At 37.2% G+C, this 21,513-nt stretch overlaps 1 protein-coding gene across 1 annotated transcript in view; it reads left to right on the forward strand.

Annotated features, from left to right (window-relative positions):
* Positions 1-21,513, forward strand: part of LOC134800831 (rhophilin-2-B) — a 196,179-nt gene that overhangs the window by 35,354 nt on the left and 139,312 nt on the right. Inside the window, exon 2 of the mRNA XM_063773388.1 lies at positions 6,040-6,416. Coding sequence (XP_063629458.1) covers positions 6,309-6,416 — 108 coding nt within the window. The 5' untranslated portion in view covers positions 6,040-6,308. The remainder of the gene's footprint in view (positions 1-6,039; positions 6,417-21,513) is intronic.

The following is a 21,513-nucleotide window of genomic DNA, read 5'->3' on the forward strand; positions in this document are numbered from 1 at the left end:
GCGAGAAGGAAATAACAATTAACACGCGTTCGACAAGGATGACGGTCAGGGCATGAAGTTATCTAGATCCGAATTGTCAAATGTGCACAGCGCTATCCTGTGTTGCCAGTAGTATAAACAGAATTACCCGAAAGTCTGAAATTTCTTTCGTGAATCGGAAGATATTGCTAACGAGTAATTAAAAATGACGTGTTATTGTAAAATTTAAGCTAAAATACATATAAGGGGTCATCCATTAATTACGTCACACGAATTTCTAGGTTTTTTGACCCCTCCCCCCCCCCCCTTGTCACATTTGGTCACATTTGGCAAACCCCTCCCCCCTAGTGTGACGTCACATTTTTTCTACGAAATCGCCAAATCGAATTAAGTAAGTACCTAAGTATTATTAATATTTTATCAAAATATTTTTGACGATATAAATATTAGTAATTTTATAACCCAAAACTGCTTAGGAAAGAAAATTAAAAGAATAAAAACGATTATCGTTTTAAAAACTTGTTATTTAAATGTACAGCGAATAAAATAATTTAAAAAAAAAATTCGGTTACTGATGAAGTTAAAGTGACGTCACAAAGTTTGTGTCTCCCCCCTCCCCCATGTCACAATATGTCACATTTTCTTGACCCCCTCCCTCCCCCTAAACGTGTGACGTAATTAATGGATGACCCCTAAATGAAAATTATAAAATTATAAAGAAATATTTTAACTTATTAACCATAGGTATAATGTACCCATGTAACATGTTATGTTGAAATAAAGTGGCAATGTTATTGTGACGTAGGCCCGTGTCACTCTGGGAATGGAAGACCATGTTTTATTAGACCATGGGTCGGACGACGTTAGAAAGACGGCAGGGCCAAAGGTCACCCATCCAAGTACTGACCACTCCCGACGTTGCTTAACTTTGGTCAAAAATCACGTTTGTTGTATGGGAGCCCCACTTAAATATTTATTATATTCTGTTTTCAGTATTTGTTGTTATAGCGGCAACAGAAATACAATATCTTTGAAAATTTCAACTGCCTAGCTATCACGCTTCATGAGATACAGCCTGGTGACAGACACGGATGGACGGACAGCGGAAGTCTTAGTAATAGGGTCCCGTTTTTACCCTTTGGGTACGGAACACTAAATAACAACCTGTATAATAACCTCTTACCAACCGCCTCCGTTAAATAGTTTAACAAATTTCTTTAGAAGACGTCCTCGTCCCAAACCTTCAATATTTTCCTTCCTTAAGCCTGTCAGTGAATAATCAGCCTTATTCCTTATCACATAAGGCCTTGAAACTCACCTTGACTTAATTACTTGATAAGAATGCCAAAATAGCAGATGTCCTTTAATGATGTCATCAGTGATGACTCATTATCAGGATAGCATTACGTTTTTCTCGTTCATTGTGGGCATATTTCTCTTTTACCTACTCTAATTAAAATAATTATCGATTTCTATCAAACATAGCTAAAAACCACCACAAGGAAACTCGCTTCACGTAAAAAAACCGTCCATCCATTGGAGCGCTACGTTGCCACAGACAGACAGACAGACATACTCGTACATACATTGGCGACAAATATTTAACACCTCTTTGCGTCGGGGCAGGGGTGCGAAACTCCTCCCTTCCGGCAAACTCGGCTCCGTTCCGCTCAGCATTGCTCCGAGCAATTATTAGGGTTGACACAACTTGAGGTCCCTTTGCGTGCACGATCACAGATAAGATAATGCCTTGAATTGTGACAACCGTAAATAGCCGAAAGGGATAGTGCCATATATTACAAAGGGATAGCGTGATTCGACCCTGAACCGCTGTCAAACTTCGGTTTTGTAGGAAGTTTCCTTTCTATACGGTAGTACTATTATTCATTTTGTGGTCGGGGTCATGGTATAATAATATACTCCGCCTGGTACTCCATTCCGAGATTCGCGTATGACCTAACTGACACGCGCCTACGTCATCATGCTGTTTACAGGTTCTCAAACTTTGAAATGTGGGAGAATTTTAACCAACGGTGAAAATTATTTTAACGGCATTAATTTTAAGTTATTCATGTAGAAACATAGTAAAATAAAACAAATCTAATGTATTAAATTAAACTTTATTTATCTATACAAGACAAACGTTTGAAAAACTAATTCACAGTTACACATTAATTACCAAGCTTACGGCGTGAAAAGTTTGGAAAACACTGCGACTGCTGACACTGAGCGAGAAGGAAATAACAATTAACACGCGTTCGACAAGGATGACGGTCAGGGCATGAAGTTATCTAGATCCGAATTGTCAAATGTGCACAGCGCTATCCTGTGTTGCCAGTAGTATACACAGAATTACCCGAAAGTCTGAAATTTCTTTCGTGAATCGGAAGATATTGCTAACGAGTAATTAAAAATGACGTGTTATTGTAAAATTTAAGCTAAAATACATATAAATGAAAATTATGAAATTATAAAGAAATATTTTAACTTATTAACCATAGGTATAATGTACCCATGTAACATGTTATGTTGAAATAAAGTGGCAATGTTATTGTGACGTAGGCCCGTGTCACTCTGGGAATGGAAGACCATGTTTTATTAGACCATGGTCGGGGTTAAATACTGTTGTTATGATTGTGACTGACCTACAAACGCTAGAAATTGAAAAAGGCCGCAAACACACACTGGGGCTTATACGCTCTGATTGTTTGAGGCTCAGTTCAAGGCTACAATTATTTAATTACTGTGTGTTTAATGTACCGAGTAATTAGAGAAATTCAGTAGTAATTAATTGTTATGGAGTTATGAAGCCTTTCGCCGTGCCAGAGACGGTTATAAGTAAGGACTGTCTGCCCGATTCGAACTTTAAGATTCGACAATTAATAGATCTAGAAACGATATGGATTAGATGTGTCTGTGTCAGCAAAAGTGGCGTTTTTGTTTGAAGAAACGTCACATTTCACACTGACATATCTAATCCATTAAAGTTAGAATCGGGCCGCGACCTCCTAGCCTTTTCATTTGCTGACGTGACGTGACGTACGCGTTTGTATGGGATTTTGAGTTTCCAAAACGTCCCAATAGGGAATATTACACAAAGCTCTGCGGAGGTGGCACCACTAACACATACAGTAAACAAACCTCATTGACATCATCAAATTACACATCATGCGTCACTAGGTCAATCATATGGTCTACCGTGAAACACGACAATCGAAAGTTCGGTTTCTGCCTCTCTATCACTCTTGCCTATTCGATCGATAGAGAGTTAGATAAAAAATTTAGATTTTCGCGTTTCGCGGTATTAGGCCACCTGTAAACAATCCGACTTGATGCATCAATGTCACAGTGAAAACTTGTCAAAAAACTGTTTAAGGCCTAGTATGTATAATAAGTTACTCTATGGTCTACTAAACAAATTAGTGCTGCGCTCTGGCGGCAGAACATTGCAGTAATACTCCCTTTATTGGCGCGCTGTTCAATATCCCATACAAAAATAGACATCGTTCGTAGGTTTCTAATAGAGCCCGACGGCTAATCCTATTGTCTATTGACTCTATTGTTAAGTAAAACCGCTCGTGCCACGTGCCACAACCACCTGCATAAAAAGTACAGTACTTCGGTTACTGAGTGCCGGCGAGTCGAACGCTACAGAACCAGTCTAAAATGTGTCATCGAGATGCGTAACAAAGGCGCGTTATCGGAGAGCGCACCTACACTGGTTTTTTGAGCGTTGGACTAGCCCGCGCTCAGGTGCCAAATAGAATAATTAAGACCCTTTTTTGCAGGTAAGTAGCACGTGCGGTTTTACTTAACAATAGACAATAGGATTAGCCGTCGGGCTCTATTAGAAACCTACGAACTATACCTAACGCCAACGCGAACGCTTGTCACTCTATCGAATGAAATTTAAACTAGGGGTTCAGTACCTGTACCATGAGTCACTGACAGTGTCAAAACTGTTCTATATATCTCGCTCGAACCAATTATGCGAGTACGAGCGAGATGCATAGAAAGTAAGTTACGTTCTCGATAGCGTTTATGTCAGTGTCAAACTGGTGGTAGCTACACTTGTTGTATTATATAAATCGTCAGCGAGTTTCTGCATCTAATGAATCATCTAGATATGCAAGTCTCACCTCGCTGGAATCATACTCATCGATGTGAGTCAAGGTAAAGGATTGTTACTCACCCAAGAATCCTTCCGATAATATTGGGACACCTTACAAAATATTTTGACATGGGTATACAGGTTGGCTAAAAAAATAACTGCATTCCCGTTGCCACGGAGGTTTTGGGATTATACTGAGCAACATTTACTATAAGACCAACGCCGAAATCGCGAAAAAGTAGTTTTTATGTCGCTGGTTTCGTCGATCTATGAACTCAAAACAAAAACGGCCGTTTTAACTTTGGGCGCATAGATTGACGAATCCAGCAACATAAAAACTAATTTGATGTATTCAAAAGGTACTTAAATACACAATACAGTACGTAGCGGCCCCCTTTTTTAAATACCTGTCGTTAAATTTAAATAATCACGATATTTAGCAGTGGCGCTAGCGCTAGTGTGCATGTTGATGGGCTCTTAACTAAGGCATTATATACTAAATAAGTTACCAAGACCTCTAGACCCTAGCCTAGTGCACTAAATTCTTTGGTCACTTTTTATTTAGCTAGCGACCCGCCCCGGCTTTGCACGGGTTACACAAAAGCTTAACAAATTATAGGTACACATAAACCTTCCTCAAGAATAGAGCATACACTAGTAGATATTTTGAGTAATCCACTTATCTTGTTTACCGATCAAACAAGGATCTAGACGCCTTTGTAGAAAAGTTATTACCCACTTAGATTATCTTCCACACTTATCGTAGGTACTATGTACCTATCGTTCTGTGTACCTACTATGTAGGTTATACAGATTTTTAAGTACATCATGTACTGTGTAGTGAATGACTCAACAATTACTTAAAGTGGGAGATACGTCATATTAAGTTCTAACCTCATCAGTTATTTCATTCAGACTAAATAAGAATATGTATAGTTTTTCTTCAATGCCAAATAATACATTAAGAAAGCATACCTACAATGTAAAATAAACATGCATTTTTTAAAAAGTTAAATATGCTACAAAATATTATAAGTATAGAATTTTTTTACACTTGAGGGAAGGATCCACGCAGACAAATTTTCAGTTTATGATTGTGATATGAGAAGTATACAGTCTTGGAAACTTCACGTACCTCGAAAATCGAAGTTTCGTCCATTTGCCTCTATCACTTGAATTAGCAAGACCTCCATAGTGTCAAATAGACAAACGAACAAACGATGTGGTTCTCCGGCCTTGGTCTGAATCAAATGAGGAGAGTATTTTCAAAAGGGCTTATTTCTCTATGAATACCATACAAAATTATGCTCCTCAAATAAAAGATGAGGATAGAAGTATCTCTTTCGTGTCTTAGACTATTATATAAGATAAGAATCGCAAAACTAACAAAATATTTGAACAATGACATCAATGTTTAACAAATAAACGTAGTATGTTTAACAATAAACATTCGGATTCGGACGTAAACATATTTTAGTAAAATATAAATGTACCTACTTATAGAAACAGTTCAAAGTACGTTACACTTCGTAATGATTTTCTAGTGAAAAGCTTTTAATTAAGTATAATCTGTATCTTTAGGTAAGTATTTAAATAAATATAAACAAACAATTTATAAATTTTCGGGTAGTTATAACATTTATTGGTTAACCAACCAAATACAAAACCACCTGGATCTGTCAATGAACGACCTGACTTTAACCTACATTATTTGATCGTGTAATGTTCTCAACATATACGTACATTTTGGATACAGAGTATACATTAGATAGGCATAGAAATAGACTAAACTATAGACGGTCAAACTATTTTGTCAGTAGAAAAAGGCGCGAAATGCAATTTTTCCATGGGACGATTTAAAGGCCCTTTTGTCTAGTGGCGGATATGGCTTGACGGACTATATCTCTATTACTTATGTTTGATATTAAATAAGTTTTCTTTGTCCACAGGTCAACAGTAAAAGAAAAGAGTGAAACTTCATCTAATCTGAAACCTTAAACACCAGTAGTGAAAATTATAAGTGAAAAACCAGTGTAACAGTGAAAACCTTCAGTGAAAAGTGAAATCACGAGTGAACTTAAAGGCCGAACCGCGAGTCCTCCAATAATTGCGCGTGCAGTGAAAAAGAGCGAGTGAACTTAAAGGCCGAACCGCGAGTCCTCAAATAAAAGGGAGTGCAGTGTGCCGTGTGTGTGATTGTGTATAATGAGTGGCAAGTATGGGTGACCTGACCATGCATAGGACGTGCGTGAGGGTTAACTCAGCGGATGACGAATCCAAAGACGAGGTCGATCATGACCTGCCTAAGAAGAACCCTTTTATTCGGGTAAGTATTTTTTCTGTAAAAAATATGGTGAACTTAAAAGTGGAAAAATTACTGTCTTGGATGAGACTTGAACTCAGGGCCTCTGGATCGATACTCCAGCACTGCCATCAAGACCTCATCCATAGGCAGCCAATCTTTCCACCATATGGGTCTAGGGGACCCTAGCGACATCTACCTTAAGAGCGTTACACTTCTTAAACGGCTACCGAAGTTCCAAGTCATATTGGAAATTCACCAGTTACGTCACCCATAAAAAAAATGATTTTTTTTCGGCTGAAACAATTTTTGTACCGAAACCGATACTAACACTTCGGTCGGACACTTTAAATATGCATAGGTACAGTTAGCTGCAGATATTAACTATTAACTTCTTTGGAAATACCTGTAATCTGTGCCTGTAATCTGTGTGGTTATCTTTGAAACTGCATAACTGTACCATAGAGAAAAAATACATTGAGTGGTTACTCCATACATAATTTTTAGTACCAAAACGACTATTATTTTCGTAGTCGTCATGCCCCAATTTCACCACGGTGACAGGTGCGACAATTGTAAAATCACTGTTGCTGACGTCACAGGCATCCATGGGCTACGGTTACCACTTAACATCGGGCGGGCCGTATTCCTGTTTGCCACCATCATTGTATTATTTTAAAAAACTTAATTATATCGGAAAAAAAAACAGATATTTCTTTTGCGAAGTTTCTGACAATTGTCAAGATTTAGAAGAATTTTAGGTAATGAGTTATATGTCGGAATTTCGTGACAATTGTAGTGTTTCTTCTGACAATTGTCATAAACTTAGCAAGAGAAATATCTGTTTTTTTTTTCGATATAATAAAGTTTTTTTTTAATAAAACAATGATGGTGGCAAACAGGAATACGGCCCGCCCGATGGTAAGCGGTAACCGTAGCCCATGGATGCCTGTGACGTCGGCAACAGTGATGTTTTACAATTGTCGCACCTGTCACCGTGGTGAAATTGGAGCAAGGCATTGAGTAGCGGAATTGTCAGTTGCTATTTGACAATACTAGATGTCGCAATGACCAAAAAGTCTAATGCTTAACTATTTTCAGATAATATTATAACCGGGCTAACCGGAACTCTATTTTCAACTTCTTCCACTTTTAATATTAGTTGTAAATTGTTGTTCAATACAATTTTCCTGAGTCGCGACACTAGATAATTCTAGTATCAAGTAGCGGTAGTCCTGACAATTCCGCTACTCGATGCTAGTTGTCGACTGCGAAAATAAAAGTCGTTTTGGTACCAAAACTGATGTATGGAGTGAGCACTCTATTCTTACTATATTTCTCTATGACTGTACATTACTGATAAGGTTACTATGTAGATATTTATGTCGCCGACAGAATGTCAACAAAAACCGAAGTGGAGCGTTGTCGGCAATGTCTGTCGCAATGATTCCATTCATGCGAACCGTATTGTTTTGAAGTTCGACGCCGTTTTCGCGGAAGGTAGCTTGTTTGTGTGATACTAAAGGCCTGGCCAAACAGCCGGCGCGACGCAGCGCCGCGTCCGCGCCGCGTGATGGCGACGCGATGCCTGTTCAATGCCCGTCGCGCCGGCTGTTTGGCCAGGCCTTAAGAGTAGGAAATAAAACAATACGTTAAATATTTGTAAAATAAAATCATTTTCACCACACCAGCTCGGAAAGGCTTACTTTGCACTTCAAAAACTGATAGCAAATTTGCATTTTATTCACATGTGAGGCAAAGTAATCAAATGCAAATTTTGAGTTGGTTACTTGTGTTTGCTGGTAGAGTTGACTTTTAAATGATGATTTTGGATGATACATATTTAATAACATTCATTTGGATTTGATTTGGTTTGATTTTGTTTGATATTTTACATTTAATATTTGCTTCGGGTTGGTGTGGTGAAAATTTTTGTATTTCACTCGGGGGCATATTTTGCTTAACCCTCGTGCTTTCAAATCAAACCCTCGCAACGCTCAAGATTCCATTTTTCGAACCACTCGCTACGCTCGTGGTTAAATTTTGGAACTTTTATCGCCGACTGTATTTTTTCTTTACGACAAGTAGTGCTCATGGAGACAATTCTATCAAACCCAAACACGGTTAGGTTGCGTTGTTTTATCACAGAGTCCCTATGACAAAGTGGGTTTGCCAGAGTATACATGCAATTTGTATATTTACGGAATATAACATTTTACTCGCACTTTCCAAGCAAGATCTTTAATTAAGAATATCTGCTTTTTTCCTCAACCAGTCGTACCTAGAATTAAATGCATTCCTACATTTCCTACTAAATACTAGCGCGGTCCTTCGCCGATACTAGGTAAAAATACTTGTTAATACATACTAGCAGGCGTGGCTCACTCCGCGATATCGTCGCGTCGCTACAAGTACATGCGGCCCACACCCATTTTGGTGTCTAACCATAGTAGTTGCCGCGCACCGCTACGGAACGGACGCCTGTTCGGACTTGCGCCACCTAGCGGTATATCTGTCGTAATAGACGCGTTTTGTTAGAGAGTGAACCTTAACATACAGATGTAGTGCATCATTGTTTTCCATCGTATTTTCACGGAAACGTACGAACGTGTCTTGCTATTTCAGTCCGTCTCAGGACAAAAAGGATTGAGGTTGACTGAAGTAGCATGAATGACACTTACACGTACGAACGTTTCCGAGAAAATGCAAACAATTATGCAATACTGTAACTATGCAATACCAGGCATGGCTCACTCCGCGATTTCGTCGCTTTGCTACAGGTAGCTAAAAGTACATCCGTTCCACACCAATTTTGGTGGCTAGCCATAAGCCGCGCGTGGCGCTGTCGCCACTAGGGCTTCCAATACCGGGATCCCGAAATACCGGGATCCCGTCTGTTTAAACAGATTTTTCAATACCGGTATTTTTTAATGAAATACCGGGATCCCGGTATTTTCAAAAACAAGGAAAATGTGCCTATTATAACGTTTAAAATCTATTAAAATGGTCAAATTCGGCTGTATCAAGAAGATAACTTGCCAATTTAATTAAAGAAGATCATTTAATTGAAACAAGATCTGTGCATATGCGTTAGATAAATATTTGGTGATGAATTCTGATGTTCAGGATATATTAAGGGGCTACCCCACGCGAATGACCTTCGATCTGAATCCCTTAGTTTTCTAATGTTTTTTGTGGCTTATTATATTAACAACAACAGCTTGAAGCAATATATACTGCAAAACGTATTTACAGACCAAAAAAAGTAAGAAAATGTTGCCACTTTTTACAAGCGCGTCTTGTATTTATGCAAAAATAAGTATATAAAAGTACTTTTTTAAATCGCAGGAGTAAAATTACTAATAAATAAATTATCTTAACGTCATTATTTATCAAAAGGAATTTACTATTTTACAAACAAATTATTGCAGTGGCAACATTGTCTTACTTTTTTGGTCTTCAATTACGTTTTGCAGTTTAGTATCCTATATTTACTTCAAAGTTCATCGCCTTCGAGATATTTGGCATCAAAGTTGAACAATTTTAGGCTAAAAACTGGTTTTCTGGCCATAACTTTTGTGTTAATTAGTTTAAAATGAAAACCCTGGACACGTTTCTCGAGACGTCAAATACGAACCCAAATATTTAGATTTCGTACATGTAATTGTAAGATTCTTCACTGCAAACTAGATACGAAAAAAGTGTTTTTTTTTTAGAAAAAATAGGAGATTCTATTCAAAACTTGTCAAAAATGTCGGGTAGCCCCTTAATATAATTAGTTCTTAAAATTTTATCAAAAAGTAGAAAGAAATTAATTGTAATGGCATACGAATTATTGGTGCCAAAGAATATTTATTGGCTGATTATTAGGTTGAACTAAAAATGTGGCTTGTGAAGTCAACAAGGCGGATAAAATGATTGCCAACCTGGAGGGTTCACATAATTATTGCAGATGGCGATTATTGTTTAATATCCTAAGCTAAGGACATACATATCTGGTGTAAAAGTGAGCCTTTAAAAAAAAACTCAAATTTTTTAAGCCATTTATAGTCAATACCGGGATCCCGGGATCCCGGTATTGATAAAGACAGTTTCGGTATTAATACCGGTATTGAAAAAAGTCCGGTATTTGGAAGCCCTAGTCGCCACCTAGCGGCCATATCTGTCCTTCCTGATCGTAACAGACGCGTTTTGTTAGAGAGTGAGTCTTCTGTACCTAGTACTATTATTTATTCTGTGGCAATACTGTAACTGCTATCAATTATGCATGTAATTATTAGAAATACTTAGGAAATAATTATCTTTTCCTTGGAATCATGATTGATGCATTTAAATCTAATTAAGACTTGGATGGGTTAAGATGGTATTTTGAGTATTCTGAGAAAATATGTATAATGTAGGTGTTTTTAATAGATCAATTAAGTATGTTTTCTTACTACGGGGCTATTCATAAATTACGTTATTTCAAATTAGGGGAAGGGGGGAAGTTGGGTCTGGACATCGGATGATGGTAGCATGACGTAGGAGGAAACGGGGTCATTCGAAGCATGATTTTTGGATGATTTTAGGGGGAGGGGGGTCAAAAATCGACAAAAAACGATGACGTAAGGAACCTAGACTATCCACCATCTGTCTTCAACGAGTACTGAGATACTTCGGTCACATAGCTCGCAGAGACCCTGACAACTTGGAGAGACTTGTGGTGATGGGAAAGGTGGACGGCAGACGGCCTAGAGGACCAAGTCCAACGAGATGGTGTGACCAAGTATCCGCCCAGATGGACATCACACTAAGCAACGCTTTCCACAAAGCAACCGACAGGGAGAAGTGGAGAGCTGCCATAGGAAAAATTAGTAAGCGGAGTCACGATCCTCAGCAGTGAGGGACGGACTTAGAAGAAGAAGAAGGTACTAAAAATAAAAATAAACTAAATAAATATTTGGCCCCAATCTTACACAGATCGACCTAGTCCCAAACTAAGAAACCCTATACTATGGGCGCAACAGGGCTGAACAGGATGCCGATATTTGAATTTCGACCCCTCGATTTCGTGTATTTCGTTCAATAATATCTCCACTACTAGGCATTTGAATTCTACTAATAGAATTGAAAACGAGTGGTCAATACCGCTACATTCCCAATTTCTATCACTCGTATTTCAAAAATTAGCATTTCGCCGTTTTCCACCGATATTCGAGTGACGAAATCGAACGATCCAAATTCAAAAATCGCCTGCCATAGAATATATGTAGGTATATTATGCGACTGACTGACAAAATCATCAGCCTTGAGAAAATACTCATAACCCAATACCCAGTATTTATACCAGGTAAATAAAGCAGGTAGGTAAATACTAGGTTGCCACACCGAGCCCTATAGGTAAGGTACTGGTTAGACAGGAAAGTTGCGACAGACGGACAAATTTGTTGAAACAACTCTCACTGACTTTTTAACTAGTTCTGTACGCGGTTTCACTTGTACCTACACAGTACACCTACAGGAAGGAATTGTCGAGTTATAAGTTCTAACATTTATTGGTTAACCAACCAAATACAAAACCGCCTGGATCAGTCACTGAACGACCTGATTTCAACCTACATTATTTGATCGTGTAATGTTTTCATCTACCCTCAACTGGCTTAAGAGGGCCCTTTGAGGGTAGATTTTGTTTAGGTACTTTTATTTAAATACCTAAAGATACAGACAAGTGCGTGTCGGACTCGCCCATTGAGGGTTCCGTACTTTTTACTATTTATTGTTATAGCAGCAATACAAATATGTACATCTTCTGTGAAAAATTCAATTGTCCAGCTACCACGGTTCATGAGATACAGCCTAGTGACAGACAGTCGGACAATGGAGTCTTGATGGTAATAGGGTCCCGTTTTTTACCCTCTGCGTACGGAACCCTAAAAATTGACCAAGAGCATGTCGGGCCACGCTCAGTGTAGGGTTCCGTAGTTACCCGTCCATCACAATAGGCTGCCTTAACGGGGGCTATTTAATAAATAAGATCACTATTCGTTTTGCAAAAAGTATTTTTAAGTATTTTTAGAATGTAAAGAAATGAAAAGTGAGCCGTCTCCATAACCCTTTAAACACCACGAGAAAACCTTAAAAAACAATACTAAATTAACAAAAAAACACAGCGAAAGTGACAAGGGAGACAAAATAATGGGATATTTTCGTAAACAAGCCATTGTATAGGCTCATCAAAGCCACAGACTAGTTAACAGTGAAGACTGTAAACCTTCAAGGAAATTCACATACTTAATCGACATTCTTAACTGCGAGGTCCCTAGCGGGTCTGTTTGACGCTAGTAGGCTTAACATGGATACGTCGCGACAGTATCTCGCGCGTGATATTAACTACCTGTCCTTCTCTAATTAATACAGTTATAAAAAGGGGGAGGCCTATGTTAAGGGGGAGGCCTATGTTAAGGGGGAGGCCTATGTTAAGGGGGAGGCCTATGTTAAGGGGAAGGCCTATGTTCAGCAGTGCACGTCTTATGGCTGAGATGATGATGATGATGAAAAAGACTCGGAGTATCTCGCAAGCGAGTTACTGTCGCGGCGCTCCTATACTCCCACAGCAGTGAGAAAGTGATTACTACTACGAGTCGTAGTCAATCGCTAATCTACTAGTAGTCTACGAGTATTTTCTCGCGCAGGAATACATGGAGATAAAGATACTGTGTAAACAAAAGAAATGCGTCAGGTACATTAACATTACCTACTTACTCGTTTCTGGAGTTTTTCGGAATCACACTCGCCCGCAAAAGAAAGTACTCGCTTCTCTCTAACTGCCGTCAATAGGACAACTGCTTTACACGCCATCTAGATAGTTATTTTGTGGATTATTAAATAAATGAAGCTAGTTTCAAACAACGCCGAAAGCGCCTTACAAAATAATATGAGGTTTCCTATGAAAAACACCAGTCTATATTATTTATTTGTCTTTGACCAAAACAAAATTAAACTGCAGCCGTAATCATGCTTATAGCTATAACAACAAGGTCTATTATAGCTGAATTCACACGCATTTGTTTCGAAACATACGTAGTAATTCATTTTGGGGGCTTTCTAGTAAAACAATGGTGTACTCGTAATTTGGAGAATTATAGTTTTAAACGATGATTATACCACATGGTGCGTGGGAACTTCTAATAGGTATGTACAGTCAGCAGCAGAAGTTGCTAAGCGGGCGAGGTGTTCAAAATTACCTTGACACGCTCTTATTCTCTTAACAATAAAGTCGTGTCAAGATCATTTTGAACACCTGACCCGGTCAGCAACTTCTGCTGCTGACTGTACTAAAAGTAGCCAAATATACCTATTGTTTTTCATCACACTTGCTCGTAAAGGTGTTATTACACGTTGGCGATGCGATCCGTAAATCATGAATTTCCTAGGACTTTAGACCATTCCGAAATTAGGTAGAAGTTTATTTTCCCTTTTTTCCTCACAAGAGTGACGAAAACATTGTGTGTGCCACGGGCGGTACAGGAATTACACACTCGTGTTAATTAACCCCTCGCCTTCGGCTTTGGCCTTCAATTCACACTCATTCTTAAAAGCTTGTTTGTACTAAATGTAGGTACCTACTATTCTACCACACCAGCTTGAAAAGGCTCCTTTTATCCTTTAGTACACAATATCGAGTTCACAATATTAAATAATAAATTAATAATTATACGCAATATTACATTCATTCATTCATTCATTCATTCATTCATTCATTCATTCATTATTCATTCATTAACCGATTATTTGATTAGTCTAAATCACCGGCGCGGCGCTCAATGCATTTTATTACTTATTTGTAGAAGCATATAAAATAGAATATGTACCTTAAATGTAATCGTTTCGTGCTTCCAAATTTTTAAAGGAAACTAAATTATTTTTTTTAATTGAGATTTCATCTCCAGTAGGTACCTACTTAATTATACATTTTAAATGTGGCCGTATTGCAGGTTTGCAGGCAGACGGCGTAATATATTATGCACTAAAAGAACTGAACTAATACAAACTTTGAATATAATTTGACTTGCGTTCTATGAAAAGCTATTTATTTGCACGCAGCGATTTGCAAATTGTAAGTATCTTAAAACCAAAAGGACATTGCACTCAATAACTTAATAAAGAAATAGGTAATGTATGACCGATATTCATTTAAGTACCTACTTTGCTATACATACAGTACAGTTAATATTGACAGTATTAATTACTATTGGTTAAAAATTGAATGTAGTATAATTTTTACCAAAAAGAAACGATTTCCCAAAACAGTTTAAAATAACATCATTTAACAATGGTGTTTCCGAAATTTCTCAGAGCTAGCAAATGGGTCACACACATTTTATAGTAAATATGCTGCTTAACTCACGTCTTTTCTGTAGACATTGCAAAGTTTTACGCTTCACCCTTACAGACGGAATACATTTCAATACCCGAGACTTAAATAAAAAAAACTTGGTGTCGAGTCGTTAACTTTTATTATATTGCCCACAGAAGTGACCTTTCTAAAAAACGTGTTCAGGTCTTACAACTTCATTTTTATACTGTGCAACAAAGTTTAAATAAAATAGGTAATAAATTAATACTTTTTCTCTCGTGTAGTTTATGGAATGCGTATTGACATAAGACCTTCCTGTTCCGAGACTACAATAATGTCGCTTGCAAATGCATTCCCTGACCCAATAGCGAGTGATTGCAGTAATCTGTCTACTACTTAGCTATTACTTAGATGTACTGGATAAGTCTAGAGATCTAAACTACCTATGTACAGTCGCCATCAGATATATCGGAGCGGCCAAGGTGCTCACAAATATCGGAACACGCCTCTATTGTCAGGGCGTTAGAGCGCGTGTTCAGATATTGTGAACACCTTGGCCGCTCCGATATATCTGATGGCGACTGTACTCAGCCTAGCTTGTTTAGGTTCAATTAAATTTTTGTTATATATTTGTGGTAAACTTGATTTTAGTGGTATGTTTACCGGTTGCTAGGTAATATACCGACGATGCCTATACGATATACGATGATATATAAATAAGTACATTATTTATTTATTTAAACTTTATTGCACAAAGATATACTTACAATTATGTACAAATGGCGGACTTAATGCCAAAAGGCATTCTCTACCAGTCAACCATAGGGCCAAACAGAAACACTAAAAAGATGGTGCAAGGAGTAACGAACAATCCAGTAAATACAATAAAAAATAAGTTCAAAAACTAAAACCCGACTACTGCAAATCGCGCTCTAAAAAGTATGAAACAAGATAGAATTCTTATCTGAAATTATCATATAGGAAAATTATAAGAGTTATCATTTTTTTATATATTTACAGAGATATTCAAAGGATCGCCGTGGACGTATGCCACGATTATATTCGTTTTTTAGAGCGCGATTTGCAGTAGTCGGGTTTTAGTTTTTGAACTTATTTTTTATTTAATTAAGTTTGGGGTCAGGATTTCGTTACTTACTAATAATATTTGAAGTCACTTTATATTACTTTGGACACGAGGGTGTCCTCAGTACAGAATGCACGCAGAGCGCCGCTTATATCGGGCTACGCCCGACAACCTTTGGCATGAAGGCGCCTTCGGCGCCTGGCTTTGGAACGCGTACAGCGAGCCTCGTACGTCGGGCTACGCCCGACTCTTTTAGTATGAGGGCGCCTTCGGCGCCCGGCTTTGGAAGGCGTACATCGTGCCTCGTACGTCGGGCTACGCCCGACTCTTTTAGTATGAGCGCGCCGAAGGCCTTCAATATTCCTTTACAAATGTATCATTTCGAATGAAAAATATTTACAATTTAAGTTGACTTTATTGTGAACACACACAACACGTCTCACAGAATCTTTATATTTTCAAAAGAATTAATTACTTACTTCAAAAATGAAAAAAAGATAACCGGGGACAAGTTATTGATTTTTACTGAAAATCTTTTCACTTTTATTTACATAGAGTTTTTTGATTGTTTTTTTTTTTCATTTGAACTCTTATACTTGTAGCGACTTATAGGTACCCGTGTTACAAATTTCATTCAAATATATTTATAGACTCGAGTTTGCAATATTATTACGCCCCGAGTTACACACAATGTTTTTCATCACACTTGCGATACAAAATTTTTGTATAAAGACAAAAAACTGTTAATTATGGCACTAGAAACTCCATAACTCCCTAGGGAGAACGCTTTTTCTATAACTCCTGCTAAACCTGCGTGCAATTCCACATTTACTGAGCGAGTGTGATGAAAAAGTTTTTATCATAAATATCTGAGACACACGGACAGAGAGACGGACGAACAGATGCACATGACCAATCTATAAAAATCCATTTATGCCAGTTTGGCTACAGAACCCTAAAAAGAAACAAAATATATAATTCTAAGTAGCGATGGATTAATAAAAATGCATTCATACGCAACGGCGACCGCTTACCGTACCAGCTCGTATCGCACGGCGATATTTATTGATCAGTACGGTTACCATCAGTTTGTCACTGACATAAACGCCGTCGAGAACGTAATTTACTTTCTATACATCCCGTTTGCACTAATATGCGAGTGCGAGCGAGATGTATAGAAAGTAAATTACGTTCTCGACGGCGTTTACGTCAGTGACAAACTGATGGTAACCGTACAGCTTACGATTTCATCAATATTGATCACAAAATCAAAACGCAATATCATTCAAGAACCCGTTTTGGGTCCATTCAATTATTGACCTTAATCTGTAGACCGTTAGGTTGCACTTTGATTGTTCCGTGTCATGCGTGATGTAGATTATTGTAGATGGATTTAAGATCGGAGATGGTAGATACGGTAAGTAATCTTTTATAATGGGTGTGAAGGAATTAATGAGATTAAATTGTCAGTTTATCTGATTAATTTAGCTTAATCATTATATATCTGTGATATGGGACCTTTATTTTGTGACAACTATTTAAATAATTGGAATGGATGAATAAGGTCATAGTGAGCAACTTTTACTATGGGACTAGCCCCGAAATCGCGAAAAAAATTCTCCTCTTAGACCATTTAGTAACTGGAGATGTCATCGCTGTCATTTTCTTTACGAAACAGTCTGCCGATTTTTGCGGGGGAGGGGACGTCAAATGTATTGCTATTTCTACATGATTTGTACGTAACGTACAAATAGCCATGTCAGTCCATACAAAAGTTTGCACAATTGTGCAAGTTTTTCGGCACAGGGGTAAGCTCTTAAAGGCGACTCCAGTTATTAAATGCTCTAAGTTTCTCCCATACAAAATATCAACATCAGCCAGCCAAAATGTATGGGAGAGTCAATTTTTTTCTCGATTTCGGGGTTGGTCCCATAGTAAAAGTTACTCAGTATGACCTATATATTCACCCCGTAATAATTTACGTAAAATTGTAGGTGACTAAATTTACACACTGTATTACAAATCTTACGATCATGTCGAATACGCGCATAAATCCCTTGATCTTGATACAGCTTATACCGAAATTGTAATTTAACGCTATAGTTCGTTTTTTTAGCATTATAAAAAAGGCAAACAATCTTGACAAGTCTTTTTATTGAAAAACACTTTTGAAAAATAAGTCACGGCAAATATGTAACAATTATGAATCATATACCGTAGAGTTTCGTATCTTCGCCTGGGTTTTGACACTTTTCCCAAAAAATCTCTCAAACTAGAAAGCATTTTAATCCGTTAAGGCAAAAAAACGTTTTTTAGTACTCTTAACTATTAGTATACACCACTAAAACTTTGAATTTCATCGGCTAAGTTGGTAAAAAATGGCCCCAAAGGCAATAGGCGATGTTTGGGTATTTTTCCCAATCTTCGCCCATGGCATGCCCTGCCGCTAATACCTACTTTTCTGTGACTTACACATGTTAAGCCGTATCTCCTTGGAATGTGCTAATATACTGTGAACCTTAACTACACCAGACTAGGCATATATTTAAAAAACGGGGTAGTAGGCGAAGTTTGGTAACAGTCTGAAGTTGTTTTCATACATTTTCTATAATGAAGCTAGGGCTGCCAAAAATTAACCAACATGCCAAATAAAGAGGAGTAATGGTTTCTAAGTTAAAAAAAATAAATTTTGTAACAAAATTGTTTAATGGTTGCAAAATTGTTGTTATTACGTAATTGACATCAAATCAACATTATTTACACAAAGTGAGACATAAAAATACCTATTTGGTATCTACTTAACATCGGTAAGAGTAGAAATAAACATTTGCATATAGCGTAAACTAAAATAACCAAATATAAGAAAATATTTAAATTTGGAAACAAGTAATCTCATCCACCAATTAATGTGGTACAAAAAATTTGTCAACCCTAGGGGTAGGCGAAATTTGGCAACAAGATGGACGCAAAGTACCCTCACCAATGTTTTATCCAATTGTGAATTCTAAACGTAAGCTAGCCATTAAATAATAGTTTCATATGAAAAAGAAATAGTTATAGGATATAATCATGTAAAAAGTTTTACATTACCGGGTCCGTATCACCGTTTAAAACTGAAGTTAAAATACTGGTAAAGAAAAACGTGTGGTCGGTGTCACGAAAAAACCTTACTAAAGGTCAACTGTGTGAAGTTAGCCGCAGATTGTTCGAAGAATGTTGACACCCGTAAAAAATACTTTGTATTTAGCAGTTTTATGTAAGGCTTACATTAGAAACATTTTGTTAATGGCAACTTATGTCAAACTAGGCGAACATAGGTAGCGCAGGCAAAGATACGAAACTCTACGGTACGATTATTTACATTATTTTGCTTTCATAAGTAATAGTTGCTGATTTTCAGAGAGCGTTTTGAATTAAAAAAAAAAATATACGCGTCGACTTGAGAACCTCCTCCGTTTTTTTTTTCGTCGGTTGAAAAGACACGTCAATATCGCGTAGTATTTTTCTAATGCTAAAAAAACGAACCATAGTTAAGGCAAAGTTATGTACTAAAGGCGAAATTACAGTACGTATTTATGCCAACCCTTATTTTCAATGAACAGTAACATTGATAACGGGGTTTTAGTGTGTAGGTACACCCCGAAATTCAGTCATATGCTGCAAATGGTGTTAAAGGTATGAAACTCGGTACGATTGATATTTAGGACATTTGAATCAATTTGATCCATAGCACCAAAAAATAATTAAAAAAGGAGAGGAATTATGACGTCATCTTTTTTTGTATGGGATAAAAAAACAGTAAGCTATCGTGTTTGGTATTAAATGAAAGGCCTTTTTGAGCTGATTATAAAAATAATACGCGTTTTTTGGCTTACCGCTAGCACTATATTTGGTCGGCAAGCCCCTAGCCGTATCTATGGTAAATGTCATCTATAATATAGTTGATTATATTATAATGATGGGCGTTTTTTTTTGTGTTGACTTTTGAATGGTCTAGCGAGCGATTAGCGGTGCGTTTGCACACGGTGCGCTGACGAATAGGCCCCGTGCATGAACTACAGGGGGCAGTATACAGCAGATTTTTGGCGCGAGGCGTAAATGTGTCGTTTATGCTTCCGATGTACCCCACAAGATGGCAGAACCTACTATGCACAAGGAAACGTACCGACGAGAACGGTAGATGGTAGCACTTGCTTTGGCAATGTACATGTGCACATATGTTTCCGATTCAGGCCACAAGATAGCAGACCCTCCAACGCGCACGGTCGCTATAATGAAACTCCAAACTAGCACCATTAAATAAGTCATGTGAGTAAGATATCACAAAAAAATCACGACAGTTCACGTTGGGGGAGGGGGGTATTTAAGAAGACCTCACGTGAATTTTCTACAGTGAAAATTTCAAAATAAACAAGATTTAAATACCTATACATATACAATATAGTATCTTAAAATTAGGTCGATGAAAAAATTTCAAACAAATACACGTGAGGTTATGTGGGGGAGGGGGGTAGCCAAGAACCTCACCAAATATCACCAAGGAGGAGGGGAGGAGTCAAAAATTTGCCGTAAAAACCTTGCGTGACTTGTGCCTATGCATCTGTTTTTTCCATAGCTAAAGTATTAGATACCTATACTCTGTATCTTTAGGTATTTAAAAAAGAGTAAACAAAATCTACCCTTAAATGGCTCCTTAAGCCAGTTGAGGGTAGATGAAAACATTACATGATTAACATGATCAAATAATGTAGGTTAAAGTCAGGTCGATCAGTGACAGATCCAGGTGGTTTTGTACATGGTACACTGAAAAAATGCCTTGGTTGATTTTACGAAATTTTTATTGGTTGATTTCAGTTTTGTAAAATTTAGTAGAATTATAGTTAATATCACAAAACCTGCAAGATTGAAGTTACGAAAAATACTTGGGTTGCCGTCTTAAACAAGTACTTTTGTAAATTTCAGCTACACGATATCTAAAACTTACCAAACTATAGGAGTACACTCTACAAAACTTCTAGTTTAGTAAATAATACAAAATCTGTTTGTACATTTTGCACACAAAATACGTAATACTTACCGAACTAATTACGTAATATTTACAAAACTGTAAGTTTAGTAAATAATACTAAATTTCTTTGTAGATATTAGCAAACACAAATGTTAAACTTACCAAACTGTATAAGTAAAACTTACAAACTATTACTTTAGTAAATAATACTAAATCTCTTTGAGAATTTTAGCTAACCAGTTTGGTAAACTTACCAAACTGTATAAGTAAAACTTACAAAACTATTATTTTAGTAAAAAATACCAAATCTCCTTGAGAATTTTAGCAAACCAGTTTGGTAAACTTACCAAACTGTATAAGTGAAACTTACAAAACTATTACTTTAGTAAAAAATACCAAATCTCCTTGAGAATTTTAGCAAACCAGTTTGGTAAACTTACCAAACTGTATAAGTGAAAATTACAAAACTATTACTTTAGTAAAAAATACCAAATCTCTTTGAGAATTTTAGGAAAACAGTTTGGTAAACTTACCAAACTGTATAAGTAAACCTTACAAAACTATTACTTTAGTAAATAATACTAAATCTCCTTGAGAATTTTAGCAAACCAGTTTGGTAAACTTACCAAACTGTATAAGTAAAACTTACAAAACTATTACTTTAGTAAAAAATACCAAATCTCTTTGAGAATTT

The sequence above is a fragment of the Cydia splendana genome, chromosome 20 (assembly GCF_910591565.1).
Source record: "Cydia splendana chromosome 20, ilCydSple1.2, whole genome shotgun sequence".
Classification (NCBI taxonomy): Eukaryota; Metazoa; Arthropoda; class Insecta; order Lepidoptera; family Tortricidae; genus Cydia; species Cydia splendana.